This window comes from Semicossyphus pulcher, unplaced genomic scaffold, assembly GCF_022749685.1.
Source record: "Semicossyphus pulcher isolate SPU_LCO1_2020_fin unplaced genomic scaffold, fSemPul1.0.p SCAF_15, whole genome shotgun sequence".
Lineage (NCBI taxonomy): Eukaryota > Metazoa > Chordata > Actinopteri > Labriformes > Labridae > Semicossyphus > Semicossyphus pulcher.
The window spans coordinates 2,184,764-2,196,830 of record NW_027211659.1 but is presented as its reverse complement, the minus strand read 5'-3'; the positions used below and the strand labels follow the sequence as shown (position 1 = coordinate 2,196,830).

General features: G+C 40.7%; 1 protein-coding gene across 1 annotated transcript in view; it reads left to right on the top strand.

The window, feature by feature from the left end:
- cntnap5a (contactin associated protein family member 5a) overlaps window positions 1-12,067 on the top strand; it is a 127,909-nt gene that overhangs the window by 90,879 nt on the left and 24,963 nt on the right. The window contains exons 15-18 of the mRNA XM_069663729.1: window positions 1,834-1,961; window positions 5,232-5,402; window positions 6,268-6,486; window positions 11,116-11,355. Coding sequence (XP_069519830.1) covers window positions 1,834-1,961; window positions 5,232-5,402; window positions 6,268-6,486; window positions 11,116-11,355 — 758 coding nt within the window. The remainder of the gene's footprint in view (window positions 1-1,833; window positions 1,962-5,231; window positions 5,403-6,267; window positions 6,487-11,115; window positions 11,356-12,067) is intronic.

Sequence of the window (12,067 nt, the reverse complement as noted above, 5' to 3'; positions counted from 1 at the left end):
TTATAGTGGGGTAATAGTTTAATAACAATTACAAAGTTATAATAATAATGAAGTAATTACATGTTATAAGCAGAGTAAAAGGGGCAAAAACAACAAACAACATAAGACAAATTAAACAGAATCGGTTAGTTAAGCATCTTGCAGCCATGATTTATTATCACTAACATTTCAACGCATTAAACATTTTTAAAATGCAAAGTTTTACCATAAAACTGAAGGTGATGTTTGGAACTATTTCGAATTACAGATGTGATATGTGATAATTACCAATTATGACTTCCAAGAATTTTAATGTAGTTTTGAAGGTATTATATTTGGGACATAGAAGCCTATAATATTGTAGAAAAACATCAACCTATATTATCTTCTTTTTTAATTAGGTTATTACTGCATTAATGTCACCATGTTACCATTTTAAGCCAAATATTGCTTTTTTGAAACATTGCTTAATATTGTTATTATAGAAGGTCACTAGTTATTAGGGATGGGCATTTCAAACGATATTCACTGGAGACTATCCCACCTGTGCACAAACACACGCAGAGACAGATTTACTTTCTGTGGGTTTTATTTTGCCTTTTAATGACTGTGCATGGTTAAAATAGCAGAAGAATGCAGTGCTGCATGGGCGTAATAAAAAACAAGGTTGTGAGAAAAGTTCTCTCTCTGGTGCTCTTCAGTTTGGGGATCAAAGGTAAAAGTTACTGGAAGGATCTGAGGCACTCAGAGGGGTGATTAATAAAAAGCCTTTATTTCTTTAGGGCCACAGACCCACAGTAAAAACATGCCTACGCGTTACAGCCGACTGTGCATAGCTGTCGTAGACGTATGATATCACCTTTCAAAGTTTGCACTTGACCTCATAGAGTTCCACACAGAACTCTTTGACGGCTGCCACACCCGCTTTACCGGCACCTGGCACTAATGCTTTCTTCTTCTCTTGTTATTTAATGGCGGTTAGCAAACAGCTTGCAGATGACCATCTGACAGCAGTACTGCATTATAACTGCTTGCCAGTGAAAACAATGAAAAAAAAAAGTTTTTAAATAATAGTCGCTTGAACTTTTCGATTTTTTTCATGAATAAATAAATGACCCAACCCTTCTAGTTATTATTACCAAAATAATACTTTACTATTACTAAAGAGTCTTGCTTTGCTTCTGTCTTTAAATGTTACCTATTACCTGATTATAACTTTGGTAATTAAATGATATTACTGAGTTATATCCTATTTATTATCATCCAGATATTACCATGTTATGACCGAGCTGTAAAGTAAATAGCTGCCAGTTAAAACACAATATAGACATGTCTGTTTAATGTATTATAATTCAACAACAAAATTATCATACAGATGGATAAAAAATCAGTAGTAAACATTTATATACATATTACTTCCTCGCCCCATTGGAGCTCATTATTTGTCTAAAGAGTGTTTCCCTTTTCTGTTGTGTGCCTTTGTGTTTCTTTAGAATGATTTATAGCAGCTCATACATAACATTTACAGAGTTATGATCAAACTAATCATACTTTCTAAGCACTGACTGAAGAAACAAAGGCTGCATCAAAGTTTGGGCGTATTAGACGTTCTGAGTGTGTTTGTTTATGGTATGTAAATCCACTCCAAAGCTCCTCTCCATTCAGCTCAGTTTGCATATTTCCAGAGGCAGTTGTCTGCGCCGTGATAGATTGCTCCCTTTTTAATGTGTTTACTCTGCATTCTGGGCTAATGCAGAAGAATGGACGCCTTTATCTGAACCCCCATAAAGGCATCCAGCACCCGAGGGCTCTGCTCCACTTATTTATTTTTTATTTTGCATGTGTGTGTCACAGGGCTAATGACACAGGAATCCTCTCCTATAAAGACCACCTACCGGTGAGCCAGATCGTGATAGGAGACACCAACAGGACGGGCTCGCAGGCTGTCTACCACATCGGGCCTCTGCGGTGTTATGGAGACAGTAGGTGATCACCTCAGTGTTGCAGCTTCTGTGCCAGATTTGGTTGCAGATGGAGGCTTTGATGCCCAGGCTTATTGTTGATCAGAGCGGCTCAGATGATGTCTTTGTGCCTCATTTGTTGATCCATGGATAGAGAGCTAAGCTTCATCTGTTCTGTTACATGTCTGACACCTGGCTGCACCGTGGACTCTATAACCTCTTAAAATGGGCTCAACCTGAAAGTATGTCCGTCTTTTTTTTGTGCAGCCAGGCAGGGGGGGCAAAAATGGGGGCAAGCTCAGCTGGACGGCGGCACTGGAACATGAAAGAGATTGTAAATATTCATGCTTAACGTCCCAGAGTGGGCTGCAGACACAGAGCAGCTCAAATGTAGTTCAAACCCACATGAGTTTATTTGAACGTGTGTCGCGTTCAACTGGAGTAATAAATAATAAATGTATGGTATTGTAAATGAGAAAAAACATATATTAACTTCGAGTTTAATAAAATAATGATAAACAAGAGTATTAATAACAGCAGGAAGGCAGAAACAAGCAAACACTTGGCTGACAATGGAAGTAGCTTCAGTAATTTAATTTACTGGAAACTAAAGACAGTAAATATTCCTTTTTTCTTTAATTAAAAAAATATTGCACAAGGCAGTTTCCATATGATATTGATTTATTCTTCCTTTAACACATTATCATTTAGTCCTTGTAAAAGCATCCCACGCTCTCCGAACAAGATTTATCCACATTTTTTATCATCATCGTTTTGAGCTCAAATATTTAAAGTGCTTCAAACTATTAAATGTAGGGTCAAAGGTCAGCGTTACTGCAGATCGTGTGCGTCTACATTATTCAAGCCGGTACCTCTGAATCACACAGCAGACTCTTATTTGATTGGTTGATGATACATTTAAAAGAACAGCTGATCCGTGGTAACCTCTAGAACACAGAGTGCAGGAGAATGTTTGGGTTGCTAGGCAACAAAAGTCTAGTTTCAGTTAAAGTGGCAGTAAGCAACGTGAACATTCCAATGGAGTGAACATTTTGCAAGCGGGTGGTTCCCATAGCTACTGACTGACACAACCTCTGCGTGCCCGCTGCTGACACGAGTCACACAGAAGCCGGATGGCGTTAGTTTGTACAGAGTCTCTGATTGGCTCGTTAGGTGAAACCTGGAACCTGATTGGTTGTTTGATTTAGACCAGACACATTTTTTAACAAACTAAATACAAAGGGGCGGGCACTCACAGTCACAAATCAGCAATCAACATCATTTAGATTTAATGTTGTGAGGGAAATGCAAAGATCAAAATGTGTTATCTTAACCAAAGTTACCTACTGTCGCTTTAAGTTATGGAGCTAGTTGAGTTGGTGGCGCACTTAGTTTTAACTACTACTGGCCGCTTGTACAACTGTTGTATAAAAGCAAAATCAAACTCGAGGTTGTGATGTCACTTCCTCTCATGTGATATATCTTAAATAAAATTGACATGTGTATACTAATTACTTGGATATAAAGAAATTACAATACCAACTTTGCGATGCTTTTTCCCTCGCTGTCATTACGTGACATGCATTATCAATCCACAAGGGCAGGTTCAACCACAGGTGCCTTTGCTGTGCGCATTAGGTTTTTCTCAGCAGCTGCAACTGTGCAGAGTTTGACATTAAGCATCACAGATGGTCCTTGGCCTAGAAAAGTTAGTCTGAGGCCGACAGACATTATGCATTTGTGACTGAGCAGACACAATCATACAGTAGCAGAACTCTGCATCATCTTGTTCTGATGGAATTTTGTTTGTCTTTTTGGGTTTTAGAATATAAAAAAAAAAAATACATTTTTTGCACCATGGATGATCTACTGCAAGCACCACTGCTGACCCCAAGCCTTACACTTTGACCTGACATTATGCCCAGTGAGCAACAACCGGGGGTTTAAGACAGGGCGAAATCAGGTCTGAACGTCTTAGAGCCGGATCAGACAGAGCGCGTTTTAGCAGCTGGGGGCTTTTTTGTCATTGTTTTCAATGAGTGCGATGCTTTTTGATCAGTTGCTTTTGCCTTGCAGAGCGCCTCGCATTGTTCCGCTCTGCCCGCCTCATGTTTTTGAGGAAACACTCTGAGCGCCTCGAGTTGAAAAAACAACTGAAAGCAGAAAAAGTGCCCGACATCATTGGTGTTTTTTCTCATTGTCCAATCGGATGTAAGGAGAGGCGGCCCTTCTGTCAGTTTACAACATAACGGTTAGGTTAATGACAACTACTGATTTGACATTAGACAACAGAAAAAAAAGGGGCAGCACGCTGCTGTTTTTTGGACTGTAGGCTTCAACAAAAAAGGCAGTGCGGTGCACCTCGCGGTTTACAGCCTCCAAAACGCGCTCTGCCTGATCGGGACCTTAGACCTACTTTCAAACATTTTTCAACCGGCTAAAATTGTTGTGACTCAACGTGTCAGAAAATACATTTTTGTTTTGTAATTTGGATAACTTTTTTGAACATTTTAGTGTTTAGTGTGACGAAAGTGATGATTAAAGCGGCATTTCTCCAACGTAATTTTCCAGCGGTGGGTTAAATCCGGTCCACATTGAGACGTAATTTCAACGTATTTTATTTTTCATACAAAAATCAGAAACACGCCGCTTCATGGGCTGTGTGATGTTAACAAGGTTAAGAGACAATGCGACTTGAAAATCGGCGTTAATATGTGTGATGAATCTTAAATAAACGTTCAATCAACGTCTTCAAATAGTCGATGAAAAAACTTTCACTTTTGCACCAGTTTTGAACGTCTTTTCAACGGTGGCCATAGTCGTCTTTTCAGCGGAAAAACGCTCGGGTTGAAGAAATCAATTAAATTCAATCTAAACAGCGATCGTATCGGAAACATCCGCTGCAAAGCTTTTAGATCCATACAAGCGGTTGATTCCTCTAACAGTAACCGTAACCTTTAAGTGGTTTCCACTGTATTATCTACTTTGATGATTCCTGAAAATTGACCTTCTGCAGTTCCGTGAATAATATCTGTGCGTCCTGGTGGAAAATGAAATAGAGTGATGTTGTTATTCTATAGATTGAGAGAGACGATCAGGTGTAGAGATTAAGCAGAGTGTAAATTTTGACACCAGAGACCACAGTTTGCTTCCTGTTTCATACCAGAAGTCAACAGTGGACGCATTAGTTAAAGATCAGATGTCCTGTTAGATTAAAAACCTCCTTTCTTGTGTTTCATAGTCGGAAATATGAGGAAAACCTCCACTGTCCTTTCCTTTTTTTTCTTCCAGAGTCTATTTGGAACGCGGCGTCATTCTACCAGGAGTCCTCCTACCTCTACTTCCCCACCCTGCAGGCTGAGCTCGCCTCCGATATCTCCTTCTACTTCAAGACGAGCGCTCCTTCAGGGGTGTTTCTGGAGAACCTGGGCCTCAAGGACTTCATCCGAGTGGAGCTCGGCTGTGAGTCAACACGCAGAGCGAGAATAGAGACGCTGAGAATGAGCAAGACAAGGACATGCAAAAATAACTGCCATACATTAGAACGCCCACGAAAGCTGCCATATACATATTATATATATATATGTTGGTGTTCTCGGATGGAAAGGCTGGCTGCATCGTAGTTGACAGTTTAATTTCCCAGAGAAGCAGGCTGTCAGGGCCGCACAGCATGATGCAATCCTAATGACACAGTCAACAGCGTCGTCGTGCTGTCATCGGAGTCGTTAAAAGCATTTCGTTACTACTCGTGTAGTGAAGCTGAAATCCTTAATGAATACACCAGATGGGCAAAGAAGCCAGAATTCATCGAATCACACTGTCAGATTAGATATATTTACACAAAGATTGACTCGTTTACACGAACACCAATGAAGAAATACAGTGCAGCGGTGGTGCTTCTTTAAGGATTCGGGGACAAAGAGCGTACCAAACAGCATATTTAATAAGCAGGGAGCATATTCCCAGTCCTCAGAGAGGCAGCTCGAGAAGCAGTGGATTACTTCATTTATTATAGGTGTTGTGAAATTGTTGATTACTCTGTGTTTTGTTCTCAAACCTGAGGGAGGAGCTCTCAGGATATTTGGAGCCATTATGTATTACTGCAGCATCAGAGACATTGTGAAATATTGACGAGCTGTCAGCCGAGCCCCCTCATAAATCTATTCAGGTCATCAAGCTCTCCCAGCAGCATTGTATCGCGTTGCATCAGAAAGAGAGGAAGAACATAAAAAACCCAATATCACATTCAGTCTGACCCGGCTCTCGTGTGTGTGTGTGTGTGTGTGTGTGTGTGTGTGTGTGTGCGCGATTCCCTCCGGCCCTCCAGCTCCCTCCGTGGTGACGTTCTCCTTTGATGTGGGAAACGGTCCGGTGCTCCTGTCCGTGAAGTCCCACCTCCCCCTGAATGACAGACAGTGGCACTACGTGAGGGCAGAGCGCAACGTGAAGGAGGCCTCCCTGCAGGTCGACCAGCTTCCCCTCCGCTTCCTCGAGGCTCCGGCTGATGGACACCCCCGCTTACGGCTCAGCAGCCAGCTGTTTGTAGGTAAGCTGAATATGCGACCACCAGAGACAGGTTTATTTCAACCAGCTGTCATTGATTTTTGGACAGCGTTAGAGGCGGCTGGTGCAGCAACACTAGCATAATATCATCTTATAAAGCTGATATGTTACTGTGGGTCTACTAGATGTGTAAAAAGGCATCTCAGTAACCATAAGAAGCACTTTGGAGTCATGTTTCTTGTGGCCTTGTAAATGTAAGACCAACATTAGCTCCACTTTTGGCTCCATTTTTAGTCTCCAACTGCTGCGTGAAATACGTGGCTATTTAGCTTCTTAATGCTCGGTTATGTTCATGTTTGGTGCTGGAATTAATGTTGATTAGTGTGAACAAAAACAGCAAATCTTTCAGGCAATTAAACCAAAACAATGAGCTGAAAGACGGTAAAACGCGCGTTACTGATGAACCCACAAAGAATCTTCAGTTTCCCTCAGATCTATCACCGAAATTACACGCTAGCATGCTATATTGTATGCTTAGCCAGTTTTTCTGTTGTGTTTGTTTTTGCAAGCACAGGACACGCTAATATTAATATCCCACAATGCAATGCAGTTGTGACAACAACGACAACAACAACAAAACAAAAGTACAGTAAAATCCGGACTATATGCGGACGCAGGCTGTTTTTGGGGGTGTCAGAGAGGCAACTTTTTTTTCTGTAAGATATAAGAACATGTATACAAGTTATTTCAACACTATTTCAATTTATTTTCATTCAAAACGCACACAAATTACAGCCTGCCATCTGTTTTCGCCATGTTGAGTTTGCAATCCTGCAAGCTAACGGTGCTGTAGCTAGCGGTAGCTGGCAGGCTGCGGTGACGTTGAGTGTTGTGAGGGCGGCGGCTGCAACGACGATCATGAAGAGGTTCATGTCCGTGACAAAGCGTGAGCAGCAATCAAGTGCGTTTTCCTCGCTTAAAACAGCACTGCGGCATGTTGTAAGTAGGAGAAGTAGGAGTGGCTTGGAGCTTGAAACAGTTTAATGCTGAGATGTGGAGTCACCACTTCAGAACTCGATACCGCCGTCGTCAACACAATAAAATACCCCTCTCTGCATTTTATACTGGTTTATTGGTTGCGCCGGTATTTAGGACGAAGTATGAAAAATGCGTCTCATACACCGAATTTTAACTTGGTGTAAATTTGATTTAATGTAGTTTGTAGGTCACATCATAAAATGTAGCATTGTTGTTGCTGTAAGCAAGGTTACAAGTTTTCGATTAGAAATAGTAGCAGGTAAGTGGCTCATAATAGTTTTCAGGGTAAGAGCAACACCTTTTACAATACACTTCTAAATATTTAATATTAACGATATAAAAAAGTGCAGCTCTAAAGAAACAGTTTCGATTTGTTCAAGTGTGTCTTAATACAACACTAGCTCATATAACCGTTCCTCTTCTATGACCCGGCCTTGACATGATCCTTTTTAAGCTCAGTTTGGCTCCGTGAAATGGAGAAGAAGTTCTGCAGAGTCCAGCTGAAGCTAACAAGGGGCTAAATTGGCCCAATCTCGGATGTTTCTTCTCACACTCTTATCTTTTATAGTGCTAATTTACCTCTGTGTTTTGCACAACCCGCAAGCCAAAGTCACTCGGGTTGGCTAACTCCTCAGACGACAGAAGTCTCCCATTAGCTTTGGCTGAACTTTAAAGTGCATTTTCGCAGAGAGAAATGTCTGTGGATTTTGTCCCTCTTACAATGAAGAGGCACTACAAAGGTCTCTTTTCACAGCCGGAAAGGAGAGGAAAAGTGATTACAGCTAACATTCACTCTTTAAACGTTTGTCCTTGGGTATTGTGCTGATAATAACTAAAAAAAAGAATACAGAACTGCTCTGTAAGCTACTGTGAAGAAGTATTTTATTATGTTTCCATTATTGCTGCGGCTCAGGAGCGTGCCGGCTCTCTCTCCGCTCTCACATTTCTCAGCAGCCTTTCCCCCTCTGACATTTAAATGTGTCTCTTTAATAATACACCATTCCTCTGGAGGGGACAGAGATACAATTAAAAAAGTGCGTCTTTTTTTCATGTCGACTCAATTTTCGGCCTCAGTTCATGCACTTAATGGTTCATTTACTTTAAGAAATAATTTATCAGAGACATGAAACGACAAAATGGAAGCAATAATCCTCCGCGAACATCAAAAGACGTTGTCATTTTGTGAAGATTTAATTGTTTTCATAAGAACGTACAAAGCTGAGCCGTCCTTTCTCTCTGAAAACAAAGCCAATATAAAACGTGTGATTCTGTCGGTATAAAGGCTTTCTCTGCCATGTCACAACTAATTGCTACTTTGGAACAGTAAAAATTGATAATATTTCATGAAATAAAAAATGGAAATGTCACAAAAGGCAATTTATTAGTGGTTTGACATGAAAATCTTTTAGTTCAGCAGTTCACAAGTAGAACTTTCGACAAGAATAAACCATACATTTCATGAATCATTATTTACATACTGTATATAACTGTAACCTGTATTATTCAAAGCTAAATTCCCTTAAGTAACACCATAGAAATAACACCATACTGCTTCCACTCCTGTCATACTGTAGCAAACAAGTTTAACACGTCCTGAAATAGAGCCTCACACGACAGGAGACAGATGTAGCGTGTTGGTCACAGACATCTTTCCTGATGTATAATGGAATATTAAAAGAGTTCTACGCTGAAGTGATAATGCTGAATTTCTCACCTCCTCTGCACAAGATTTTTACCGTGAAAATATTTTAAATATGTAGAAGCGTCTCTGTGTTTTTTGTAACACAGTAGAGCTGTTATTTATTTATCCACAAGCTCCTTTCCGTTTGAATAGATGTTTGTGGCACAAACATCCTTTTCTTTAAGTAACACAAGTTGACTTTTACTAGAAAATGTTTCCTTAAATGTAGTTAACCAAAACCTGAACACAATGAGTTTGCAAAAAAACAAGGATAAAGGCAGGAAAAAAACACCTTCTTCTTTAGCTAGCTTACTCCTGTTTATAGCCTAGTAATGTTAGCTGTTTGGATAAAAACAGACAAACACACGGTTACACGTTTTTGGTGTTTAAAATTGTAAATAAAGATAATACTGTGCTTCTTACTTGAACATGTAGAAAACTCAAACTATCAAAACATTCATGCTAGCGGTAAAAATGTAGACGTAAAAAGAAGTCGATTTAGCCACCGTGACGTCATCCTTTGGCTATTGTTTTGAAGCTTGAGTTTTGGCCGTCACCATCTTGTTTTACGGAGTCAGAAGTGGTACTTGGAACAAAAGGTGGAGCCGGAGAAGATTAAGGTGTTAGCAAAAGTGCTAGCTTGGTTAGCAAGATGCAAACCGTAAACCACAGCAGCCATTATAGCCATCATGTTAGCTAGTGAAAAACAGGCCCTAAACAAGAACAACTCCTTAGAGTGTCTCAGAATGCTAAACGAGGCCTTTTTGAGAGGTAGTACTTTGTGGATCTTGTCTTAGCATTTGCAAAAAGGCTAACATGCTGTACGTAGTGTGATAGAAATCTGTCTGCTAAAGCTAGCTAACAAGATACAGAGAGAGACGTGCAGCTAACAGCAAAACCCAGAACAGTTGTCTCTTTCAAGTGGTTTGAAATTGCCTCTGTGCGTTCCAGAGCACAAACAGGCACCTCAGGTTAATAGCATGAAAGCTGGCCTCCCACTATGTATCAGTGCTAGTCAAACAGCAGGGGTTAAGAGCACAGAGACCCCTGCCTGCTAGATACAACAAGAAGTAATATGCAATGTATGGAAATCCTACTGCAAACACTTGTAAACAAACGCATGGCAATAAATGCCTGCAACATATAAAGCCATGGCATGACTTCAAGTGCACTGGGTTTAACAAGAATCATTCATCAGCCTCAGGGGATCATGGGAAAAGATTATACAATAATGTGCACATAAATTAAAGGCATTACAATGTGACACATTTACATCCAAAGTCCTTTTTTTATGAAGCGTAAATCCACAGCTGTCTCTGTCTGTGTTACGATTATTAGTTTTCTACAATTCTGTTGGAAACTTGTCTCGTCCATTACAGTGTGTGAGCCTCATTAAGACCAAACATACACTGAAATGCCTCCACAGTCGGCCTGGATGCACGCTAGAATTAAGAAAATGAATGTTGCATATTTTCATCAGCCTTAAAGGGAATCATGGTAATGTAGTAATTAAAATAGATTCGGTGCAATGTGGAGCCTCATATTTTCTTATGCTGAGCAACTACATTTCCCTGCCGCTCCAGAGTCATTTATTCAACATATACTCTTTATGTGTATCGTTGCTATTTGAGGTGTGGACGTGCTTTACCCAAGTAATGTGCATTTAGGATGTCTCAAGTATTATCTGACGTTGACCAGTTACTGTGACAATATTATCAAAAAATGTGTCTTTAATCTTAATTATTTTTACTTGACTTTTTGATATTTATATCTTTCAATTTGACCTTTTTTTTATACCCCTTTGTCTGTATTGTTGTATTAGATGTGACGTCTTATATAATTACATTTATTATGCTTTATTGGCACGTGCAATTATTGTAGAAATATTCTTGTGAACATGCTTCTTAGCAGAGCCGCCGTTAGCTTTGTCTAACTTTGCTGTCTTCGTCCCAGGAGGAACGGCGTCCCAGCAGCGAGGCTTCCTGGGCTGCATCAGGACTCTAACCGTGAACGGCGTCAGCTTCGACCTGGAGGAGCGAGCCAGGATGACGCCGGGCGTGAGCTCCGGTTGCCCCGGGTACTGCAGCGGCTCCAGCAGCCTGTGCCACAACAGGGGGAGGTGCATCGAGAAGAGCAACGGCTACGTGTGCGACTGCTCGCAGTCCGCTTACGGGGGAACCACCTGTAACCAAGGTGAGTGCTCTTCACCAGCCACCCTTAATGTAATTCTTCTCATAGATTAACTTTGATTACGACAAACAAATAATCGATCATTGTGAAGGTTATTCCATTGCACCGCATCAATAGAAATGCGGGTAATGCAAGAGGCAATTAATACTTGTCCTGACTGCAGACTCCAAGAACATTTAAAATGCATTAGAGCAAATTATCTCCTGCAGGATGCGAGCACAGAGCAGAGCACAGAGAGCAGCACAAACTGAAACACAGATAGAGGAGCAGTCGGCTCAGCAAGCAGCCAGGCGGGCATGATGGAGAGGTGGAAGGCGGTTTCTGAAAATAAGACGTGAAAAGTCTGCAGCTGCCGCTCATGAAACTGTAGGTTTCCTCTCGCTCAGATTAATTATGAAAGGGTCACCAAAGCCAGGGTTGTTTGCACATGACTCAGAGTGTATGAATCAGATTTGGCTGTTGAATATAAAAGTTAAAATATTCTTTCCTTTTCTTTCAGTCAGGAGAAGAATCAAACTTCTTAAACAGTTAGACACATATTCAGTTTGCCACAAGCAGCTGCTGTCGAGTAGCAGACTACTCTCTTTGTGCTTCGAGTCACTTCACCCTCCTTTGTAAGAAGAAGAATTATTGTTAGCAAGTGAGCTAATGTTAGCAGCAGCTCATTTGGCAGTCCATGCAGCATGGTGAAAAAGTGTTGGAGAAAAACAGATTA